At 37.4% G+C, this 25,510-nt stretch overlaps 3 protein-coding genes across 3 annotated transcripts in view; 2 read left to right on the top strand and 1 right to left on the bottom strand.

Moving 5' to 3' along the window:
- The window catches only part of bbs12 (Bardet-Biedl syndrome 12), a 38,468-nt gene extending 13,253 nt beyond the window's left edge, over positions 1–25,215 (bottom strand). Inside the window, 1 exon segment of the mRNA XM_087170260.1 lies at positions 25,115–25,215. The gene's annotated coding sequence lies outside the window, so the exon portion shown is untranslated.
- Positions 1,407–5,138, top strand: il21 (interleukin 21). Its single transcript, XM_023393613.2, has 6 exons — positions 1,407–2,054; positions 2,149–2,187; positions 4,113–4,226; positions 4,345–4,383; positions 4,507–4,587; positions 4,724–5,138. Exons 1-6 carry the CDS (start codon positions 1,908–1,910, stop codon positions 4,745–4,747), a joined length of 444 nt encoding a protein of 147 aa, XP_023249381.1. The 5' UTR covers positions 1,407–1,907; the 3' UTR covers positions 4,748–5,138.
- Positions 20,905–23,088, top strand: il2 (interleukin 2). The gene is made up of 4 exons (XM_087170258.1): positions 20,905–21,057; positions 21,154–21,192; positions 21,598–21,741; positions 21,889–23,088. Exons 1-4 carry the CDS (start codon positions 20,941–20,943, stop codon positions 22,000–22,002), a joined length of 414 nt encoding a protein of 137 aa, XP_087026384.1. The 5' UTR covers positions 20,905–20,940; the 3' UTR covers positions 22,003–23,088.
- Positions 25,216–25,510: the final 295 nt, after the last annotated feature.

The following is a 25,510-nucleotide window of genomic DNA, read 5'->3' as shown; positions in this document are numbered from 1 at the left end:
TCTCTGGTTGCAGAAAACTGATGTAAAGATTGTGCGTGGAGATTGACACTGACATGACAGACGGAGCGAGTTGGACACACTGACTAACATGTGAATCCTCCTGAATTTCCAAAATGTGTAATACTAATGCACACTGGAGTAGATGGCCATCACTGAAGAAAATATTCAGTGATGTTTCCTTTTCAATTTCCATGTTGTAATTCTCTGTAACCTGAAAACATAGTAGTGATTACCTCAGGTCATGACAGCCTCCCATGTGCTGCTCTTCTGAAAACCTCAAGGTATATGTATTGTACTGTACATAAAAGTGGTCAAATATGGAATAGCCATTCACACTGCAGTATGCACACATCTGCTACCCCGACTTTGGCTGCAGGGTAAGCATCATCACCATCTAGTTTCACTGCTGCAAACACAACACTGAAGAAACAGGCAAGATATGATTGTATCTGCCAGCTGCAAGAAGCAGTGGACATCAAAACTGCTGTGCGTCAAGGGCAGAGCTGTGAAACAAAAACACATTCTTTCAATGTTATGCTAAATGGGAGTCGATGGCTGATTGCTTTGATTTGTGGTCTGCCATGTGTCAAACACAAACATCTACAATACAGTTCGGAATAAATAAAGGGCACAAAAACACACAAAATCACATGCAATTAGGCAAGAGTACAGAATTACACTTATGATTCTTGTTCTTTCTCCTGGAACACGTCTTGTTGATTCTTGGGGCACATGGGGTGATTTAGAGACATGTAGTGGTCCTGTTATTTTTGCCATTATTAACTGCTCTCGACTGGTCTTTTCCCCTCCAATTTCACACATGCCACCCACTTTTAGGGAAGCGATCTCTGGACTTCTCTGTTTTAAGTGATTACAGACTCAACTCAAAGCTGCTGCTGTTTTTTCTCACTAAGGTGGACTGTGCAACATACACTGATCACGTTGTGTCACAAAATGTTATGAAGCCAAATGACAACCATTGTGCACGCTGGCCACGTCTCGCTACTGGAAAAACTGTATATGAAAAAAAAAAATTCTCTAGCGCTCTGGTGACTGAATGGTTCTGGAGCATGCCACATTACTGCAGCGTCCATGGTTTAAATCCAGCCCTGGAACTTTGTTGCATGTCCAATGACACTGCATGTTATTTTTATGAATGCATAAGGTAAAGGTAAATCTCTGAGATGAATGTATCACCAACAAACCTATTTGGTAACCCACAGGAATATCCTTCATGACTCTCATGTGACCACAGTTCCAGGGCATTTCCCAAATAGGCTTGTGATGAAACTTGACCACACACTTTCTTTTTCACTTGTCCTTGCAAATGGACGCAAAGAAAGAGTTTCTCTGGTTGATAAATAATAGTAAGATTAATATGGCTATATATATATATATATATCTCCTCTCTTCTCCTTTTCAACATTCTACTTTAATACTTGAAAAAAAGGGTTTCCTGTTGTTGCAGCAGGCTTTTTGTGTTTGTGTAGGTGGCCGTCATGCGGTGAATAGCCTACATTCAGGTTGTCAATACCACACCGACGAAGACTACCTATGACACGGTATAGCTGTGGCTCCATGATTCAAAGTGAAAATGGGAAGTGCCGTCTTCCTGTAGTTTCCTGTCGGCGGCACTCAAACAACTTTACGTTCACACACTCTATAGGCCCCACGCACGCGCGGCTTGACGACACTCTCGCATCACGTAGTGGTGATTGCCAGTGGAAAAGAAAATTTCATTACTCACACACACCAGTTTCTGCAGCTTTCCAACTCACTACAAGTGGTTTTCCTGTGTCCTCAGGGATACATATAAAAAGGTAAGCGACACAACTGTCTACATTTCCAGTAAATCTTTCGAATAGCGACTTCTGGTGACTGCTACTCCTGCTACTCACACTGAGAATATGAAGCTGGTTCTACTTTGCCTTTTTGCAGTCTGCTGCTATTCTTTGGCCCAGACAACAACAACAAACAGGCCCAACACATCACTCCAGAAGAGAAAATTGGAAGAAGCTCTGAGGCAGTTGAATGAGGTGAAACAAAGGCAGCAGGTAAGTTCATATACATTTACTTTTTCTCAACTTTGCCCATGTACAGTTGCAGTTATCTTTAATTAATACAATGTCCTCGCTTTTTGTCGTGCAGCACTATGAGGAGACGCTGAATGCCCCAGAGAATATTGAGGTAGGCAAATCTAATTTGCATTCAAAATAATGTTGACAGTATGGTCACCGCCACACTTAATATTTGTGGTTGCTTACTCATTGTTGTACTTACTGTAGTTACTAATTGTCATGTGCCGGCTACTGTAGGAGTACATCAAATGATGTGTGAAATCACAAAATGCATATGTAATCTGGAGCACATCAAATGGTGGCATTTATGTTGAAAGCTGCACAATGTCCTTCTAAATAAAATAGATAAACAAGAAAAAATTATAGCTTACCTTGCAGGCTTAAAAAATTGATCTTTTAAAATATATTCAAATTTTTCTTTTACATTTCATCTTCTGCTAGATAGTCTCATTGAAATACATGTTAAAAAGAAATTGACTCCACCCTGCTCTACAGCTGCCAGCGTACTATACAGTACAGGCAAGTTAGACCTTCATAAACTGTGCAAAGCTAATAAAGCTAAACCTAACAAAATCTGTTTATAGAGTAAATTAAAATGTGAGCATATACCATTTTTAAATAAATTGTTCTGTTTGATACAGCAAAAATCTAAAAGTAACTAAGTACTGGAAATGATTAATATCAGTACAGATTTAATTAGAGTTTCATGGTAAGTTAAACAGTATTATTGAGAACAAACTAACATCATAAAAACTATGCACAAACTAGCCACCATGTTATTTCTAAGAGAATTACTGATGCCAGTGGTGTCAGAATACTGTTTCTTAACCCTAGAAAAAACCTGCAGTCCATCAGATTCACTCAAATTATAAATGACCTAAACTCTTATCTTCATGAAAACAATATTTAACTTTAGTGCCTTACTGAACATGCAGTTTTAGTATAATTTGACCTTGTAGAAAACAAACCATTTGTTTTGCTTATGTTATGCTATGCCAAAAACAATCCCACATAACAATGTGATTATCTGCACTTACTTTAAAGGAATGCATATCTAGATCAACTGCATTACTTGTAAATTCAGAGCAGCCGTCTTTCTTGTCAGGGTTTTGGTCCTGAGTGAGTCAACTCCAGAGCTTGCTCAGTGTATTTTCTCATAGCTTCCGTTGCACTCTCAGGTGAAATGTGATGAGTAATCATGCAGAGAGCAGACAAAACCATGACACTTCCTCACAAACTCAAAATGTTTTCTTGCATGCTAGAGAACATCTGACTCAATGTTCTGTTTAAAAACGGGCAAATTAAATCTTATCTTAATGACAATGATTCCTGAGTGGGTGTGAGGCCACTATTTTCTTAAAAAAAAAAAAAAAAAAGGCTTAATATTAAGGATGAAAATCATGACACCAGGCTGGTTGGGAGGGGGGAAGGAGGGCGGGAGGGTGTCACACATTGTGAGTATCTAAACAGAAACAAACTGTTTGACATGGAAAAAACATGTCACATCATCAAAATTTTCATTACAAATTCTGGTGGGAAACAATTCAAAAACATCCAAAGCATTTTGGGAACAGAAACTTAACTTAAAATAGTGGAAACTTTGGTTAAGTTTCACTTTAGGTAAAAGTGTTATATGCATGTATCTGATTGGAAAGTCTACTGCGATAATGAAGTCATGACATGAAACCAGAAACAACAGCTTTCTTGGAAATCTTTTGATGGCAGTGATGGGAGTTTTTTCCTCTAATTAGTGTTTTGCAGAATTGTTTAGTAAAAAGCAAAACAAATCACCATCTTCAAACTAACAAATGTACCAGATTGATAGTGAAGTAGCTCTATGGTTGACGACACTTTTAAATGATGTCTTCTCTTCTGTTATTTGTCCCCGTGTCATTTCCCAGTTTTCCATAAAATAACTTAACACTGACATGAACACACATGAATTAATGAATTCATGATATATGTTGTTGCAGTATGGATGTTTTATTCACAAACATTTTTCTCTTTTTTTTTCCTTCTCCATTTTCTAAACAGGACTGCTGCTGTCTGTCAGCCCTGCAGTGCTTTAAGGCTAACATGCAGGTGCATTTCAACGTCACAGAAGGAAAAGAAAAAAAACTTTACAACAGCCTCAAGAATCACCTAACTGTAAGTAAACTGCCGGGGATCAAAACAACACATCTAAAAGTGTGCCTCAAATACAATGTCAAGTTTGTAGTGCTGTACATTTCTAAAAAAAACAACTAATTTCTTTTATCCATTTCAGGTGAGAAGCCTGGACTTTTGTAATTCAGGAAATGACACGGTGAGAGAAATTGTCAATGTTTTTCCTAAATAATCAGTGCTGATATTTCAGTTGCATAAAGAACTCATATGTTGCACTCATAGTACATGGCCATTAGTTAATTTATCTTTTGTTTCCCTTCAGCCCACATGCCAAAACTGCTACCTACATCCTAAAGTAAAAGCCCAGGAATTTTTCAACCGACTGGAGTCTCTTATTCAACGGGTAAGGTTTTTTTTATTATCATCATCATTTAACACATCTCTGGTTGAACATCTGTGGCATGACATATCATTAATGTGACGAAGTGAGTCTATGCAACAAGTAAAAGTTAAATTAATGACAATTTCTTCCTCTATAGGGCATAACCAAGTTGAACAACTGAGAAGGAGGATCTAGTTGTGACCAAAGACTGAATGTAGAGAAGACACTACGCTGAAAAAATGCTAAACATGGCAAAGTCTATATTTTCTAGCCTTCTAAATATTTAACTTATTTAATATTTATTTACGTAGTGGTGGTGAACCCACTCAAGCTATGAAGAATGTATTTTCAGGAAAACTCATCTGTCGCCACCCAGTGGACAGACTTGGTAGTTTTGATTTCTTTTCTCTTTTTCACTGAATGTGAAAGTTAATTTATTTATAATAATAAAATTATAATTGTAGTTCTTAAAGAATATTAAGTATGTTAAGACATTTATATCATGTATGATGTGCCTTAGTACGGCAATTTTTTATTGAAATAATTGTACCATTTGAAAATATTAAAAACATAACAACACAGTTTTTGGTTTGCTTGGTTTCTTTTTTTTTTATCAGACATTTCCAAAAGCTTCCAGCAGAGGTGGATACACTCTGTGAAAGAGTATATCTGTGAAAGAGTGTATCATGATAAAATGTTTAATTTTATTTTCAAAATGCAGTATACATGTACTCTACCTCCTGAGATAGATTTAATTTTAGCCTGAACTTTTTTTCACTTGGAGTAAACTGGGAATGAATAAGTATTGATGTGTTACTCTCCCTTTTCATGAGCATGTCACAGTTAAAGCAAAAATTTACATGAAATTGAGACTGGAATTGGACATTTAGCCACATAGTATATGTAGAGCCTGTGCAGGACACCAAAGACAAAAAGGTTTTCAGTCATTTGTAGATAAAAGATCAGAAACAGAATAATATAAATTGTGGAATATTCACTGTTCTCCATTTTCAGCAAAAGGTGGCAGTATGAATACTTCCAGGTGATTAGCACACATTTTCTTTTAGTTACACTGTTGTATTTTTCCCAATTTAAACAACTTCTGGGCTTTTTCCATCAACATATGTGCAGGGCAAAAGCAAATACTAGGACTTGGGGTCTAAGTTGTCACACTATTCTATATGTTTTTAATGGTTTTACTCCATCACATGTTGTTGTAATAGTATCAGTACCATTGCAGGTTGAAATATTTTGGTGAAATGAAGCTAACATGAAAAGAACAAAAATGCAGTACAGGAATTGTATCTACATAAAACACATTCTGCCTTAATGGGGCAAGTTATGGTTGAAAACCACAATAAACCATTAATGATTTGCTTTTTTTCTCGATTTCCCATCAAAATATATTTCTTACATTGTTTTCACCGATTGCTCCTATGACCTCGTTCCCCTTCGAAAGCATTTTAGAAGAAGCATCAGCTCAAGAACCACAGCATTGTGGCAGCACCAAAGGGAAATATATCCTGCAATGTGACGCAAATGAAGTGACCAAGGCTTCACACCACATGATGGCAGGTCCAGATATAAAGAGTTTGATGAGTTTTTATCTCAAAAATACTATTGAATACAGCCCTGACAAAAACATGTGTTCATTATTATTGTTATTATTATTATTATTATTAGTAGTAGTAGTAGTAGTAGTAGTAGTAGTAGTAGTATTATTAGTAGTATTATTATTGTAATAATTATAAGTATACAAACTCTAAATTGCCCTTACTCACCACTAGAGTGCAGCATGTTGGAGGCAAGTTTTATGCAGTGCTATGTATACCATAGGAGAATAAGGTTGCACCTCCAATGAATGTGACATTGACATCTAAAAACATGTTGTTGTGTAGATTGTGACGTGGTTTGTACTATATCAGTCTTTTTGCTTGTCTTGTCTTTTTGCAACAGATGTCTTTAAATCATTCAAACAGCAGGTGGACTTACATGGATGGTTAAATGCTGTGGTGAAAAAACTACCACAAAAGAACGAACAAGCATTCAACAGGGCAATCCAAACACCACTAACAACTCTCACAATGACAGGTGCAAGCATGTTTTTACGCAGGTGTCCTAACGACAAACACCACTACTGCGGACTTCCCAGGTGACAAAGGGGATTTCAGCAACAACACCAAACTCATCGCATTTTACAAAGATGCATTTCACACATGAAGAAAAATTCTTGCATCACTCTATCGTGTGTTAAGATTACCCACAAGATAAACCTCAGTGTTTACTTTGTGTATGCTTTAGTCAAGCAAAGACATCACTGTGCAACTGCATTAAAGAAAAATACAAGAGCAATTTTTCCCTTCTCTTAGTTACTGTCCTTCTCCAAGACATCCTCCCACTTGCACAAACCCGGCTTGTTTCTTCCCAACTGTTATTTTGCAAACTTCTCTCCCCTTGATAAAAAGAGACACTGCTCAGGAGAAATGTAGCTGAAGTTTGTGTAATTCAATGCAAGAATGTGATCTGGCATCTCAGCGGCGCAGGGGAGCATTGTCCACTTGTTGTTGTTCTCTTTCCTCTCTGAATGGGGTCTGACTCTTCCATCACATAAGATGTCTCTAAGGACATATAAGCATGTACTAAGAGGCAGTCTTTAAAACAGTGGTTCTCAACCCAGGCTCCCTCGTGGGGGTTCCTGGAGGTGTCCAGCAATAAGGGGAATCATTTATTTTTACTATAATTCCATCTATAAGTAACACAATGACAAAATGAATGTGTTTGAGAACCACTGCTTTAAAAGATGCTGATACAGCTTTCTTGAAAGGGCTTTCTAAGCTCCAGAAGTTGTATTTTCTCAGCCCAGTTGAGGTTGAGACAGGTGTCAATGTCATCTAAAGTGTTGTCGTTACTCTGGCAACGAAGGACAACATAGTTGGCTATGTGTTTCCTTTTCGGGAAAGGTAGAGAACCTATGGTAATAAGAGTGCATTCTGTTCACACGTGGGATAAAGGTAAGAAAAAAAGGTGGCGGGCCACCCTGAGCCTCCAGAGTAGGTTCAATAATCCTCGGGATAGATTTTTTTTTCTACTGGAGGGAACACCACTCTTTCAAAAGTCATTCCCTTGTTTGTTATTTTGATGGTGGTGGAGCACACTGTCTAACACATCGTTCCAAAGTCTCACATAGGTGTTCAGTCGGGTTGAGATTTGGTAAATGTGAAGGTCATAGGCTGTGATTAACATAATGCTCATACTAAAAACCTGTGTGAAAAAAACCTTCATTTGTGGTCGTACACTGATTACGTGAGTTCAAGCATTTGAAGTTGTCAAGCTGACCATTTAAAATTATACAACCATTTGCCTATATCACAATTGCATGACGCATATGCATGGTAACCTTTCAAATTATCCAATTGCCAATTATCCCAACCTGTACCGTGTGCAACATTTGTATTCCAAATGAAGGAGGTGATTTTATGACGTTCACATCTCATGTGTGATGTTTATGCTGTGGACGCAAGGAAGTGCAGTGTGGACTGAAGTTTTTTGAAAGAGCGCTTCTTGTTTTTTGAAAGAGCTTGTGAACAAGTTCCATCTGGCTACACATTTTAACTGGAATTACACTAATATTAAATAAAATCAAGATGTTAAGTAACTATTTGTCATCTTCTGCTGACTTTTTTTTTTTTTTTTTTAAACCTAATTTCTTTTGGGGAAATACATTTAATGAAACTATCTATTTGAGGTAAATCAGAGAGCTGAAATTTAGGTTAGTTTCAAGATATTTTCTTATTTATGATGTGACCTTAAGCAGAAAACTGCTCTGATATCTCAGATTTTCTAAGGGGCCTCTGTGATGAAGAGTAAGTATGAGGACTATTCTGATAAACAAATATGCTGAAATGACAGCAAAGTTTACGGAAATATTTATATTTTATTCAGTTTTTGTTTATGCCTTATTTTTATTTGCCAAATTCTCAACATTTCCAGGATAGCAAACAATGAGTTAATATGTTTAAAGGACTGTTAAGAAAATCAGAGTCAAAGCAAAGCACACTGGAGGTCGATTCACGTTTCTTAGATCACGTTCAGAAATAAAAAAAACATGATGGCTCAATGCTCTACCAAAATTTTGCACTGCAGTGTGGAATTGCCTTCGTCTTTACAGCTGAAACCACAGTGTGCTGAGCCTAACCAACAAAGCAGCTGTGTTGCACAGATGAAAACGAGAGCACAGCTGTGTGTCAGGCAAACATCTTCATGGGCACACCTTCAAAGTCTAGAAGTCTTCTCTGTGCATTCCTCTTACTAGGTGTGGTATAGTATAGTCAGGCTAAGGGTTTTTCCACAAAATGTGTAATATGCATACACTAAATTCAAGAAATACAGGTCTGCAAAAGGTCACAGAAGGTTGCCCATTCCTGCCTCACCCTGTTGTCAAAATTTGGACATTTTTGTTTTAGCAACTGTCACAATGGAAGAAATTTGTATATGACATCATAGAAAACAATATTCATGTTTTTGTTTTTTCCATTTAACATCACACACAACAAGATTGTTTAAACAGATTGAGCGGCCTTTAGACTGTTGACTAGTTATTCCCTCTGATACAGGCAGAGAATCTACATGCATGAACGAGGTCTGCTGGCCATTAGTTTATAGCCATTAGGAGTATTCAAATGCAATTTGTGCAGTGAAGTGACATTCTTTTCCTTATTTGCCTGAAGTGCACAATGTGTAATAATTGGACACTACTTGGACTACTAATTCAATTTCACGATTGAACAGGACAACAATCTTAAACATACATCTAAAGCAATCAAAGCACTTTTCAGGATGGAGAGGTGGGATATCCTCGACTGGCTGAGGCAATCCCCAGATCTCAGTCTGACTGAGCAGCACTCCACTTCCTGGAGAGCAGACTAAAGGCAGAGAGACCGCAACAACAAGCAAAAGCTGAAGGTGGATACTGGAAAGGCCTGGGAGAACATCACTGTGGAAGATATGAAGCATCTGTTGATGTCTATGTGTCAAAGACTTGAGAATTTTCCACAAAATATCAAATATGACTTTTTTGTTTGTCCAGTTCCTTTTTAAGTCCTAAACTTTAGGAACTATGTGTTAGAAGGTCTTTATCTTCCAAATAGTTCTTTCTATATTCACGACCTGCTCAAATCAATGACACAGTATCCTATATTTAATTTCAAACTGAATGTACAAAAAAGTACAAAAATATTTCACTTTCCAAATACTTAGGGTCTGGACTGTATTAACGTCAGTTGACCTTCACAATGCATTTTAACACTGATGTCATCCATCACCTCCATTTAAACTGCTTTAGGAAGGGATCTCTTAATGACTGATATGAACAGGAGGAATGATCATAGCAACCAAGTACTCTTTCAATATACATATGAGCATGAGTATTGTTGTAAGTTGGACTTGAGAAAAAATTGTCAGATCCTTAAGAGCAACAGGCAGTGACTTGATTGGAATAGAAACGATTAAAAACATTAAGTCTAAACACTGTATAATTTTATCTTGTGAACATCTGCACCAACTGACCCAGACTGTGATAGACTCCATTGTCTGACTTGATCCAAACCTTCCTAATCATAACTACAATCAATTTTAAAATTGTAATGTAAATTCTAGTTCTCAGAGGTTGTGTCTGAAATCCGTCACTACTCCGTATATAGTCCACTAGTGAGTTTCCCATGTTGTTGTGCTGTCCAAATGTATTGTGGGAATCATTTTATACACTGCTCAACAAAATTAAGGGAACACTTAGTCATCACATTATAAGACCAAGTCAGTTAAACTTCGGATATATCAATCTGTCCATTTAGAAGGCACAAGTGATTGTGAATCAATTTCACCTACTTTGGTGCAAATAAAAGTGACAACAGGTGCAATGGGCAAAGGGCATCAACCCAGCAGCAGGACCGGTACCTGCTCCTTTGTGCGAGAAGGAACAGGAGTAGCACTGCCAGAGCTCTACCAAACGACCTCCAGCAGGCTACTGGTGTGTGTGTTTCTGACCAAACTGTCAGAAGTTCGATTGGCATTCACCGGAGAACACCAGATTTGGCAGGTCCGCAATTGGTGCCCCATTCTCTTTTGTCGGTGGGTCAGTGATGGTCTGGGGACTCCTTGGAGGGTCACACAGACCTCCGTGTCATAGCCAACGGTAACCTGACGGCTGTTAGGTACCGGGATGAAATCCTCAGAGCGACTGTCCAACCTAATGCTGGTGCAGTGGGCCCTGGGTTCCTCCAGGTGCAGGACAATGCCCGGCCTCATGTGGCCAGAGTGTGTAAGCAGTTCCTCGATGACGAAGGCATTGATGCCATTGACTGTCCCTTATGTTCCCCCGACCTAAACCCAACAGAGCACCTACAGGACGTTATGTATCGGTGCATCCGATGATGCCAAGTACCGCCACAGACTGTCCAGGACCTCACTGATGCCCTGATCCAGGTCTGGGAGGGGATCCCCCCAGGACACCACCCACAGACTCATCAGGAGCATGCCCACATGTTGTCGGGGGTGCATACAGGCATGCGGGGGCCTTACACACTGCTGAGCCACAGTTGGATCAGCCTGTGATTTCAATTTTTTACTTTGATTCTGGGTGTCATAGTGAATCCGGCCCTCAGTGGGTTGATGATTTTGGATTCCATTGACCGTTGTTACGTCATTTTGTTCTCAACAAATTATACCATCAAAAAAATCTGTAAAGATTTTCAACTTGAATAATTTGTTCATCAAGATCTGATGTGTGATTTAAGTGTCCCCTTAATTTCTTTGAGAAGTGTAGTTTCTATATACTGAACTCATAGCCATGCATTGTGAAAAGTAGTGTACAACCGAACATCACTAACCAAGCAATATATACCATCATGCATTGCACCTGTGCTGAAAGAGAAAAAGGTGCAGAGAAAATTAATCAAGCGGTGTATGAAACTGTTTGTTCATTTTACCAATGAGCTCACTATATAGTCCTCGACACTGAAATCCCTGGATCCCCTCAGATTTTCTAAGAACTATAATTAACAACTACATAAACATTTTATAACTTTTCTTTTAAAAGGACAATTCAATTGTATGTTGATAATAAAAAAAAATATTAACTATTAAATAACTATGTGAGGGCTCTCTCTCTCTCTCTTTTTCTCTCTGAACATGGGTAAACAAAATGTGACTGCTTTTTGGTTACAACTCTTCACTTTTTTGGACCACTCATCAACGACGGATGATTATAATTATTATTGATGGCCACTATCCAAGGCACAGCAGCAACACTGGCACTTCAGACACACGTATGCGAGCCGCAGCAGCAGTAGTACAGCAAGCTAACCGCCATGCACAGGTGAGGTAAACGGTGTGGCAACAGTTTTAGCCGCTTTGCCTTTGCTAGCTTCCTGAAATCGGACATGTTCAGTGGGGCGATGGTGTTTTACGTGATCAAGCTTGACATTACGAATGTTTTCTTGGTTGTTCCTCCACAGCTTACTTTGGCCTTACAGTTATTACAAATTGTGTCTTCTCCACTCATGGTGAAGAACCTCCATGTCAACGGCATGATGTTTGTGTGTGTGTGTGTGTGTGTGTGTGTGTGTGTGTGTGTGTGTAATGTTGTATCGGTGCTGTTGTGTGCGCAACGTGAACCATCATGTGATATCCGAGACGGATCAGACTCTGACCAATCATAATGGATCAAGCTGAAAATTGGCCTTTTTTCGATCGCCAGCTGATCAATCGGTGCATCTCTAGAAATCGTGTAAATCCTCAGCCTCCCAACAACCCTGCTCCAAGAAGTCATAGACAAAATACAAAAACATTTGCACAACACAACTACAGTTTGTGAATGACAGAAAATATATAATGTACATTTTTGAACAGAAAAAGAAGTGCATTCCTTCCTTGAATAAAGGAAGCTTGTGGGTACCATGCAAGAAAAAAAAAGAGAGATTAGAGTTTTTGATAATCTATATATACAGCTGACTCAAATGCAACACAGTACCTCTGCAAAGCCACCACCTATGATACTATGCTGTGGTGGCCTGTGGTAACCAAACCTCCACCGTCTCCACTGACATCATTACTATCACGGAAACGAAGCTTTTATTTCCCTGTTCTTTATTTCTGAGTGGTGAAATAAGGTGAATGCTGTGACAGTTATTTTTGGGAGATGAGGTGCATTTTCTGGTCAGTGCATAATCTAAATGACAACAACCCCACACAAAGCGTCATAGAAGGTGAAACATGGATTTATGCATAGACCACAAAATCACTCTCTCTTTTAGTGGCATAGTATTTCATCCACTACATTTCTCTGCAGATAGATAAAATACTAAATCAATGAAAGTAAATAAGTATATAAAACTTTAAACAGTCCACAACTACTGCACTTGGGATGAACAGAAATAAATGAATAATTTTTTTTTTTCATTTTTAAGAAATAGGTGCAAACCTGGCATCAACAACCAATACAATGCTTCAGATGCAGGAAAAAAAACTAACTTTATTGTCTCTCAACCGCAGAGGATAATAGGCCTTAAATATCACAAACCATATTGTTTTTTTTTTTCCCACCAATCCACTAATTTTAAAAAACAAATAGTTTAAAACATTTATGGTTAGCTGTCATGAACCTCAGTTAAATCTAGCTGAATTCATAGTAGGGCTAAAGCAACTTTATCAGCAACTCTAATTTTAGACAATCGACTAATCCTTTTTTTTTTTTATTTTTTTAAAGCAAAGATGACAAAAACAAAAAAATCACTGGTTCCAGTTACTGAAATGTGAACATTGCTATTGCTATTTTCTGTGACAGTACGGTGAATATCTTTGAGTTTTGGATTGTTAGTCAGAAAATCCAATAAATCTGCGGACATCACTTTGAACTCTGAAAACATGTGAAGGGCACAAGACTAAATAACTAAATGATTAATCGAGAAAATAATCAGCGGATTAATCAATAAATTATCAGTTATATAGTTAGTAGCAGCTCAAAGTTTGTCAGATTTCATGAAGTTATAAGTAATGTTATTTTAACTAACTTACATATTATGAAACTGTGACCTATACAGTTGTTACAAAAAAATAAATATGTGAAACAAAAAGTAAGGCAAAGTTTGACAAAAGTTTCAAAATAATTCATGTATAAGTGCAAAAGGAAGTTCCCAAACATGGACAGCATGATGTACGTGCCCTGCACTGTAGGTGTTTGTGTGCTTGTGGCAAAGATGACTCAGTACTTTCTTCTCAGGGCTCTTGAGCGTGCACCAGTGTCTCACAAGAGTGCAAGTGACTTATGTTACAGTCATCCCTTATCTCAGCTATCCCACAGGTACTAAATCTACCAAATGGATGAATTTATATCATGTGGGTGGGTGGTGGGGGGAGGGGTGTCTGTTGACTATACTGCCTTACAAAGAGTTATTGCAACAGTAAGAAGATTTAATTCAGAGAAAGTGAGATGTGGGCATGAAAGTAAGACTTCTTGTGGGATGGTGAACATTTTATGACCAATTCAAAAGTTGAATTATATTTAATGAAGTACAAAATACTGAAATATTGGTTTAAAATTAACAGAAACACAAAGAAAAATCAACAATGGTAAAAACATTAAAATAAGTACTCACAGAGGTACTAAGAATGGTAATGGTATTTCACAGTATGGAAGCAAACAAGCTGCATCTTCAGTTTTCATTAGACTGTGGTTCCAAACATCAAACAAACCTTAAACACACAGTCTCACTGAAAGCGAAGGCAAACAAAAACAGGAAATGTGCAAAGGGTCGAATCTGAGTTAAACTTCAAAATGAGTTTAATTTGAAATTTTGAATCTGCAACAATAAGTCAATTTAACTTTGGCTCATGATATCCTTTGCTTACAGAGGAAAATAATAATTACGCACATGTTGGACGTAAATCAACGTTTTTTTTTCCTGCCTGATCAAGTAACAGTTGACAGGTTCAAAAGGTAGACACTTGCACCTCAATATCAAAAGTTTATCTTTAGTGTGGGCAAAGACTTAATCTTAACACATGGAAACAGAAGGGATGCCCCCGCAGAGTGACAAATTCCATGGATAGAAATTTCCCCACCCTCTTCAATCGCGTCAAAAATCCTGTCACATTGATTATTTTTGGTGACTCCTGAGGAAACCTCAAAACTGAAACTTAACCGATGAACCAACTCTAGACTGAGCATGACGATGTCCAAGGTGACAAGGTGTGATAAACAGGCTGATGGCACGTCTACCTTTGATATCTGGGATTCTTGTGGGGAATCCCCACGAGAGCGTAGGTGTAAGGAGAAACCCTTCATTCATTACTCAAGTGGGTGACGTATCACACTGAGCATAGATTTTCTACTTGCAGCCACTCATGCTCCAGTCTATGTGCTTGCTGTTCCATTAATTATCAAGCCCACTATTGCACACAAATTGTGATGCAACAACAAATAAATCTTTTGTCCTTATTGTTTCAGCTCCAATTCCTAAAAAACATGCATTTCTGCACTCTATAATTTAAAACATACTACTAATAGAATTTTTCTACCAGAGATTTTTGTCTTTCTGTCTACATACTAAAATGCCTGTCATTTATAGTTTCATTTTATAATGCATCCTGTATGTGACAGATTTTTTTTCAAATTTAACCATGTCAAACAGTTTGAAACTGCTGCACCAGCTTGAGACAAACCCCAAGTATAAAGACATGAATGTTGCAGATAAATTTGTGGTCATGCAAACTGCTTTTCATGTTGAACGGAAAAGAAATACCAACAACTTTCTCTGAAGAGAGGAAAAGATCTCTCAGTAGTAAGTGTCTGGGAAATAAAATCTATACGAATGTAAACCCAATTTTTTTTTTTTTTTTTTTAAGTGTCAATAAAGAAACATCAGTTTAAAAATGATCTAATCTGATCAAATGGGAACAATTTGTAAAGGATTTTCATTAATCACTATCAATGGGAGCTGTCTGTGCCCACCTGATCTTTTTGAACTGGGTTTTCACCATGTAGTTGAAGGGGAAAATGCAACATGATTAATAGGAAAAAATAACATACCTTTACCAGCCCACTCATTCTTGTCAGCATTGCACACTATTTAAAGTGGCCAACTACACAAGAGGACATCACAAGCTACTGATAAAAAGATCTATTGTGCATCTTATCAAGAAACTTCAATCAAGCCTTACTATGGAGCAGCATTTCAGAATTGCCCTGTGGATGTTTTGTCTTGTAGGGTATCTTCAAGCAAAAGCCATCCCCACTGAGCAAGGAGTCAAACCTCAAGAGCCATGTTACCACTTCAACATTGATGACCTGGACTTTGACAATCTGCTTAAAGACGTGTCATGTGTAAGTTATTTCATGATAAAGGGAATGTACAGTAGTCCTACAAACATCTTAGACCATTCAAATCTGCATGTTTTTTTGTTTTTTTTAAGAAACTAATCTGTTTCTACTGAAAGTGAACGATAAAAACTAATTGTCTGTTTCTCTGATTTGTTGCAGGATAAAAACGTGACTTTCACCACTCCAACAAACGTGCTGGTAAGAGATCACTGTTGATCAAGTTTAAGTACTTACTCAGGATGTTGATGCTGCTTTTGCAGATTGCCGCAACCAAACCTCCTAAAGGTTTTTAGAGTGTCTCCACAAATGTGTTTACACTGCCACAATTTTCTTCTTTTGAGAGACTGCCCTCTCATGTTAACTTTTGTTACCAAGTGCCTACCACTAGGGGTTCTCTCAAAATTGCTCAAAAAGAAATTTAAATCTGTGTCTTAAACAATGTTTGCATGTCATTTAGAGAAACTGAATGTATACCCACTAACTTAAAATAGCACTGGTACATGACAAGAGGCTGCTCTTAATGCTTATCTATCTGACAGTAAATCAAACCATAACACCAACAACGACAATCAACTTAATCACTAATTCAAAAATCAACTGAAGCTGATTCAACTCTTGTACAAAATGTAGTTGATCGCCATTATTGGACAAAGTGTGACCGTAAGGATTGCTGTGTCTTTGTCAGGAAAAATCCTATGCCAAAGCCCTGCATTTGTTCATTGACGGGCTGGACCGAGCCAGTAAGAACTGCAGCGATGAACAGAACCGAATTACAGAAATCAAATACGCTTTGAAGATTAAAAAACTGGAGAGCTTGCAACATGTAAGTATTAACATTATTACCGTATAGTCATATCACCTTAGAAATGTGTAATATATGTATATTTAAGTTCTTCACTAAAACTACATGATCCAATACTAAGCCAGCCTCCTCTCCTCATGTACAGGCCAACTCCAATGAGTTCCAGCGGGAAAACAAGACGTTTGCAGTCTTCGTGAAGGACTTCGAAAGTTTTCTCAAACAACTCAACGACAATCCTAAAATGTGTTAATCCACACTGAACCTTCAGATGTTTCTTCTACTTTATCATTATTTAATATAACACACTGCACTAAAAATGTGATGTTCTCTAAGTAACAATTGAAAAACACTGCAAGAAGTTCTCAAGTTATTTATATATTTATTTATTTAATAATGAAATTGATGTACCGCAACCACAAAATATGTGAAAGTTTGCTATTAAAATGATCTGTGAACTGTGATTCATGAGTTTGTCATCAATTACTGTTGTGTGTGACGTGGTAACTCCTCTCTAAAATTAAAAGGAGGTGATTGGTATCTTCATAGTAGCATCAGGGGAAAAAAAAAAAACAACTTGTCAATTATTACAGCTAGGACTTACTAAAAATAAATGATTTTGTCACTTCCCTCTTATTGTAGACACTTATTAGTGTTTGTAGGAAAAAATGTTCCTTTTCATGTAGATAGATCATGTAAAAATTGCTTCACTAAATTTGAGACAAAAATAAGGGTGAAACGCTAATGTGTGCTGTTGAGATGATGTGAATGCTCTCTTGCTTTAACACTACGAAAGCTACTTGTCCTAATGAGATGAACAGCAACACAAGAGCAACTCTGGTGAGCATCAAAAGACAAATCATTTTTGCAAACCGTAAAAGGTAAATGAACTTAAAACCTAAAATACTTTTACTTAAAGTTCTTCAGACAAAAGGCACACACACTTCATTAATGTTATGACATATTTTCATCCCATCTCGAGCCTTTAACTTCTTAGGTTGTATATTGACAAAAAAGGCGCTGTGGCGTACTGCATTGTAACTCTGATTTAAGGAGACCGCCCTGTCTACCAAAACAAAAGATTGGTTGTATGTTCCAACACTTGGAAACGACAAATGTTTACATTCAGTAACAACACAGAAAGTAGTGTGATGTTGATACTGTGCAATAAAAAGTTGAAAGAATGAGGCCAAGGTCGACAGATGGGCATACATGCTGTTTGACCTCCAGACTGGTAGCTAGTTGTAGAAGTCTGAATTAAACCATATCTTAAGTATAGGTGCAGCAGTTTAGAAATGCTAAAAAAAATGTTACTTGGAACAACCAACTAAGATATGGCTGTGTCATGGGCTATTTGCATTGTGCCGGTTTCAGTCTTTTCTTTATTTCTCTCCTACTCTCTGTGCTCACATATTTTAATACAGCCCATATTCTAATATAACATTCCCAATAAAGCTGTTCTCATTTGAATGTTTATCTGTTTCTGTCGTCGGACAACGTAACAGGTATGAAATAGTGACTGAAACACGCCCTCTAAGACTACATGTTAACCAGCAGTCACTTTCGCTTGCTCTACTGCTGATAAAATCCTGACCTTTGTAACATTGAGTTTCAGCTTGGGCCTTCATCAGGGTCATCGGGGGCCATCTGGGCCTTTATCGACGCCCTAAGCTGAAACACATTGGTCTAATAGTGTTGCTGGAGTCTCTCTTTAGACTTTTTCTTTTCTCCATGCGCTTCGAAAGTGGGTGAACTAGCACCAGAAACCTCTACTTTGATCGTTAAGAGAGAAAGAAGCTGATCATATCAGCTGCTGTGCATCACTGAGGTGTGCTTGAGGAAGGAAAGCTCTTGCTCATGGGGCAATTGTGGCAACTCTGAATTTAAAATTGCCCAGACAGAGCTACTATATCAGTTAGGATGTCTGATGCTGATATATACAATCACATGTGTGGGGTAGATGTAAAAATTCATTACTCCTAAGCCACAATGAATGTACTGCTTGTGCCAGGCACACACTCATCTATCATCTGCACTAAAGAACACAAAAGGCCACAAGGTCGCATCCTTTCACATGTTATACCGACTGTTTGAGTCATCACAGTAATTTTGTAGACTGATGTAATTCAAAGATTATACAGATTTGGTGGGCCTTTAACTGATGATGAGGAATCTCTGAAGGTTATCTGTCTGTACGTGTGAATAACCTAATGAACAGTACAAGAACCTAGATATATTTTCAATGATAATTTTGCCTGAGCAACACAGTAGCAGATTTGGAAACCCATCATCACACCTCTGTTTTCAAAATGAACTTTTACATTCAATCTTAATGTCTTATTGAGAGTGTAATGACACAAGGTGGGAATATACAGACCCAAGAGAAAATGGACCGTGTGGGAAACGACTGATGGTTGCGCAATGAAAGAACTAAAATTAGTTTAGTAATAGAGCAGTGGTTCCCAACCTGTGGGCCAGGGCCCACTGGTGGGCCACAAAGGTATTGCAAGTGGACCAACAAATCATTTGCAAAACAATAGGAGTAAGAGATGTAATTGCAAAAAAGAATATAACATTTTTTCAAATGAAATGATTTTTAGAAACATTACATATGTTGAAAAACTTCTTTCTCTGTTGTTTTTTCTCTAATGCCTATGACTGTGGTAAGTCATGACAGGAACTTTTATTTTGTTGCTGGACCACATCGTATACTTGTTTGCTATCTCAGTCTGATTGCGCACTAAAAGATAACATCCACAACTGAAACTGGAGTGCCAAAATGGAGAGTTGGTTAGAGACAGATAGAATTAAAAAGAAAGAATAATGAGACAGATGGTGAATCGACAAGTGATCTCCTCCCTGTCCAACAAAAAAGAAAAATTCAGCTTCCCCTGCTTTCAGTTCAGTCTTGAATGTTTGATCACTAACATTAAAACAAAAAGTACTGTGAGAATATACCATTTGGCCTACGTATTGTTATGGGGTCGGATGTAGGCCACCAACATTTTTGCGATTTTCAAGTGGGCCATGAGTTGGGAAAAGTTGGGAACCACTGTAATAGAGGATCCATCACACCCTCTTTGAATAGGCACTTAAACCATCAGGAGGTAAACACTACTTACACTAAACACTAACATCCAAAAAAGAGGCTCACACAGCATTCGGCTGTCCAACAAGTTTTTACTATTAACACTGGCATCACTGTATGTCAATAAATTATAAGCTAGATAATGCACCTCATATTTCTTCATGCCAAACCAAACTATTTTATGCTTTTATAATAATACATATCTGGTGTACAAAGATGTTCAATAGTTAAGGCTGGTTTTACCAGTCTCATCGAGAAAATTCCCCTATGGGCACAAAATGGTTTTCATGACTCCACGTGGAGGCAACTGTTGTGAAAATCATCCACTGATCATATCATGGTGAACTAAATATAGGTAGGTTAGATTTGGTAAAGGGTGTGTGTGTGTGTGTGTGTGTGTGTGTGTGTGTGTGTGTGTGTGTGTGTGTGCGTGCGTGTGCGTGCGTGCGTGCATGTGTGTAATCTTTTCCATCATTCTCTTTTCCTCTTCTCCCTCTAACCTCAATTCTGAAAATAGCGATATACATAAAGGTGGCTTGCTTCTTTGATAAAACTCGATGATGAAATCAAAAACAAACAAACTGCAAATAAACTAAAAACATCAAGAGCACCATTTTGAACCAAACTTAATCTTCAATGAGCTCTGCCTTATCTAATTGTGAATTGCAGATAGACTGACAGTAAACATGTTGTGGCCATTTTACATATATTTTCACATGTATAAAAAAGTATTAAAGTAGTTAAGTTATTTAATGACAAAGATTTCCCTAACACAATTCTCAGAGCAAATGGGTGCAAATGGGTTTTTCTTTCTCTAGGGACAGCCAACCTAGTTTCATAAGTGAAGTTGAAGTGAAGAAGTTGTAAGCTGTGCTACTATTGGCCAGCTTGAGGGATTTTACCATGTTGTAGTAGCATCGTGAAAAAAAAAATTTCCAAGAGTCATCTAAAGGAAAAACAATGCTGTATGCATTAGGTGATACACAACTAATTCAGCCCACCCTTTCCACCCAGCAGCTATATAAATTCAATACAGCACAGAGGATAAGTAAACCAACACAACACCTCCACTAAACAACTTGCTTTTCACACTGACAAGCCTTCAAGCTGAATATGGAGAAATTTATTTGGGTTGCCTTTTGGACTGTTACTCTCTTTACTTGTCTTCAAGCAAATCCTATACCCATAAAGGAGTCCAGTATCGACTTAATACTGAATGAAGTCTCATGTGTAAGTTATTTCAAGCCGAATATTTTTTCCCCCTCTCATTTTGCAAAGATTCTGTCAGTTACTAATACCTTCTAATGTTTTCTTCTGTCCATACAGCCATCAAATTCAACCTTCTATACTCCACCAATTACTACGGTAAGGTTGTATTTTATATTGTTAAGTTTACACGTCTTAAAATATGATGATGCATTACCATTACAGAAACACAAGTCAGAAGTAACAATGAAATACAGTATATGGATGTACTTTACTAAATATGACAATGATGATAGACTAATCTGTTTTTGAATATTAAGTCAGAAAAGAACAGCAATACTGGGTAGTCCCCAGCATCAAAGAAGCTCAAGCTTTAGGGTTTAGATGAGCTTTTATAAACCACATGTAAAGGTTCTCTAGTACAGGAAATGAGCTTGACAAGTGTTGATACTTCACACAGCTGTGACAGCTTCTGTTTGCTGACGTCTCTGCGCATAGCCACAAGTCTGCCTCAGTCAGGGCAGTAATTGGACGCTAAAACATCTCTCTCTCATACACACACAGGTAGGATGCATTGCTGCAGCACTGGAATGCGTTATGGAAGAACTTAAAGGAACAGCCCAAGAGGAATGTGAGGACCCCAACGCAAGAATAGAGGAAACTGTCGAATTCTTGGAAATACAGATCCAAAAACTAAACATTACACATGTAAGTACCTCCCCACATCGTGTTGCCAAATCAAGTGCCAAAGATTACAGAAAAAAGAAAGAAAAAAAAAAAAAAGATGATTGATTGATGATTACAAGAAGATAATTTGTTCAAATGGACTAAACTGACTTATTGTCTTCTCCCTAGGCATCAACAAACCGCAGTGAATGTGACTGTGAAACATGGTCTGAAACCCCTCTCAGTGAGTTTCTGAAAGGAACGAAATTCTTACTTGAGTCTTACAATCTAAGAAATGCATAATGCAGTCCAAAAAGACTGGGGCAACCTTTGTATCGCATCTTCTCCATCAACTGTACTGAAAAACGCCACAGGAAGTCTTGAGCAGCGATTAAATGCTGCAAAAAATTCTATTTCATCCGGCATGAGATGACACGACCAACCCATTGATTCTGAAGCAGACGTGTTTTAAGGATTGTATGTAATCAAGCAACATCTACACATGTTGATTGGAGTGATCTCAGGTATATCTCTGTTTTTAGCGATGCTATACGATTAAGAACACTGCTCTACAATATTTGCATTTATAACCAAGTCACTGCAATATGGTGATAAGGCAACTACTCATGTTGAATGATTTTATTTCTTCTGTATTTTATTTTTACTACATATTAACATAATATATAATACATTATATTTCTACAATTATCTTATGTATTTCTACAACTGCTGTGAAGTGTATTTAAAAGTTCTCAATTTCAAACAATGGGAATGTATTTGATGTAAGCTCTTGTATAGCTCTGAATTTTTATTTATTTATTTATTTATTGATTATTTAACATGCTGTATGGCGGTGCTATAAATTGAAGCTATAACTTAATAAATGTTACCTTAAAGAGTTTGTGTATTGCCATTTAAATTCTAAATTAGTGTCCTCAGAAGATTACAAATATATGTCCAAAAAAACTGTTAGTTTAGCTCTTATCTGGAGCCTTCATCAAATCAGAATGCATATCTGCATCATGTTTGGATTAGCCTACCAATAAGATAAGACAATGCGAATTTGGAATTAGAGCTAGATTGTCATTTTTAACTTTAGCAGTAAAGAAATTAATGTGGAAAAGGAATAGGCGTATTACCTCTGTGGGAGGCTGAATTTCCTCAATGTTAAGGGCACAAGAAGTTTGACTATGGAAAATCATGTCATAGTGAAGTCACTGTCAAGTCATTTTAGGAACAGATTCTGTACAGTCCCACGGTTTTTGGCAATTTGTGCCAGAGGGAACGTTCACCGTACTGTTTGCCTATTATGGCTGTTTTTTGTTTTGTTTTTTTGGTATTGTACCATAGTAGCATGATAGCCAAGACATTGTTTAAACATTAAACTTAAAGTTGTCAGGCCTATTTATTTCCATTGTAACTGTTTAGTTGTGTTTTATATGATGCATTAACTAATAGAGGGACCTATTAGCACTGTAATCATTGGTATACAGACTATAATCATCTGGAGTACTTTTTGACAATGATGTAATTTGATGGTTATGAGGGAAGATCTGAGGACAGTATAAGTGCAACGCTTACAAGCATGTTTGAGTCTAACATGTAGCAATTCCTCTTACCTCAACAAAATTCATGGACTGTCATTGCCTTCCAATGATATTACATTGATGAGCTTTTTCCGATCGGCAGACCGAATCGCTAAGATATCATTTTTCACTAGAAATCTATATGATCAATATATCATATGAAATTATTCTTTTAATTTTTAATCTTAGGTTGGATTTAGTCAACTTAAACTATTTATTTAAGGTTACCTTTCTGACTTGGCTGTGTCTCCATAGCAACAGTTGCCAAGGCTCAGAGGTACTTGTATTTAGGTAAAACCACATGATTTCTCTGAAACAAGGTTGAAATAATTGAAGGTGGTGGTCATCACATAAACCCTTATCATTGTTACATTATGTGACCGTCCTTTCTATATTAGGTAATATATACATATACTGACTTATGGCTTGGGTAGTTACACTTTCTTTTAAACTGGATCTTTCCATATTTTAATGGAGTTTTTTGCCTTTAACTCATATCGTGGAAGATACTTTGTGCGCTCTTACGTCACTCTCTCATAGTCATGGGTACTCTGAAATATTTAAATAAAAGGTAAAACGAATTACATCACTCTGTAATTTTGACAGACAAAACAGCAGAAACAAAAAGCCACTTGGGGGGCAATGGGGTTTTTAATCCGACCATGATTTACAAGAATGCAGTACATATTTAACATCCTCCTGCACAGCACCACAGCATAGGTGCTACAGCTTCTAAGAGCTCGGGGCTCAAATTTTTTCACTGTTTAACCACATCAAGAGAGTTGCATATCCTGTTTATCTCTAAACCTACTAGTATCACCTCAGTGAGTGAGGCCAAAAAAGAAAGAAAGAAAAAAAAGGTTAAGCTCATGTGTGTATATATATATATATATACATACACACATATACATATACACATATACACACACACACATATATAAAATACTGTATGAATTTGCTTTTGTTTTGGAGAACTTAATTACTTACTTGAATATCTTTCAGTGTTATCCTAGTGACCGTACTCAACTTAAGGCTCTGATTCACCTATTTAACACCTACGTAAAAACGAAATAATACTATTATTAATAACAATAATATTGAGTATAGAATAAAAGGAAATGCAAAGGCCGTATTTAATTACCCAAACAACATTCAAATTTAGCCAAGATGGCAATGAGATATCATGGGTTGGTGCCATTTTCAGGGAAAAGTAAACTGAGTTGGCTGCCTGATGTTAGACATATAAACCAAGTAGCATTAATAATGTCTTAAAAATGGACTATGAGAAGGGAGTATCTCTTTACAGGGCAGATGTCAATTAATAGTCTCGATGATCTACATTTTCTCTGCACACTGAAAAAAATCAGCCAAAGGGGATTTACAACATAGCATATTTGCAATAGGTACCGGCTTCAGCAGGAAGGAGGGCAATTCAGATACAGCGCCTTACCAACCTGGCATTTTAGTCTAACATGCATTGAGACAACACGACTTTGTCCAAGCTGTGGTCTTAGACCATTTTCCCTATACATCATAATTTAAAGAAGGTTGGGAGATGAACATGCCTCCTCAACAGAATAAAAAACAAAGACATCAGCATGAGACATCAACTCCGGGGCAGAACATCACCGGTCAAAGTTATCAGCACTGTAATAAAATAATCTGCATTTAATCCTTTTCGTGCATCGCCATACTGACATAAAATGATAAACAGTGTAAGATACTGTCAGGCTTTTGTGCATTGCATTATATTTTGAGGTCACAATCTGCATTGCATATGGTATAAAAGCAGTAAATTTGTAAAGTTTGAAACCTGGAGCTGTACGTACAACTGAAAGGCTTGATCCTTGCACACGAGTTTCCTGAATGCCCTGGAATTTCCTTCGATTGTGCAAACCAGTAGGAAGTAGACACACCACTCCATTCACAAGACTGCTCAACATTTAAGAGTAAATGATCACGCTGCATCGCATACACAGGAAACCAAAGCATTTCCTGTATGTGTATAATGTAATAACAGAGTGAGGGCAAATCAACAGTTTGCATCAACATGGGGTGACCAACATGTTTGAATCCAGTGACAAGCAGACAGATCGTCACATAATACTGTTTGTTTTGACATTGTGAATCTGTGAATAAGCAAGGCCCACTTCACAGAAGAATCCCCCCACAAAGATGGGAAAGAAGCCCTTCTTCATTGTCAAATGCTGGTAAATTTAGGCTTT

Source organism: Seriola lalandi, unplaced genomic scaffold (assembly GCF_002814215.2).
Source record: "Seriola lalandi dorsalis isolate HSWRI2012SDOR001 ecotype SW California unplaced genomic scaffold, Sedor1 jcf7180002054940, whole genome shotgun sequence".
In the NCBI taxonomy this organism is placed as follows: domain Eukaryota; kingdom Metazoa; phylum Chordata; class Actinopteri; order Carangiformes; family Carangidae; genus Seriola; species Seriola lalandi.
This window is presented reverse-complemented; position numbering and strand designations above follow the sequence as displayed.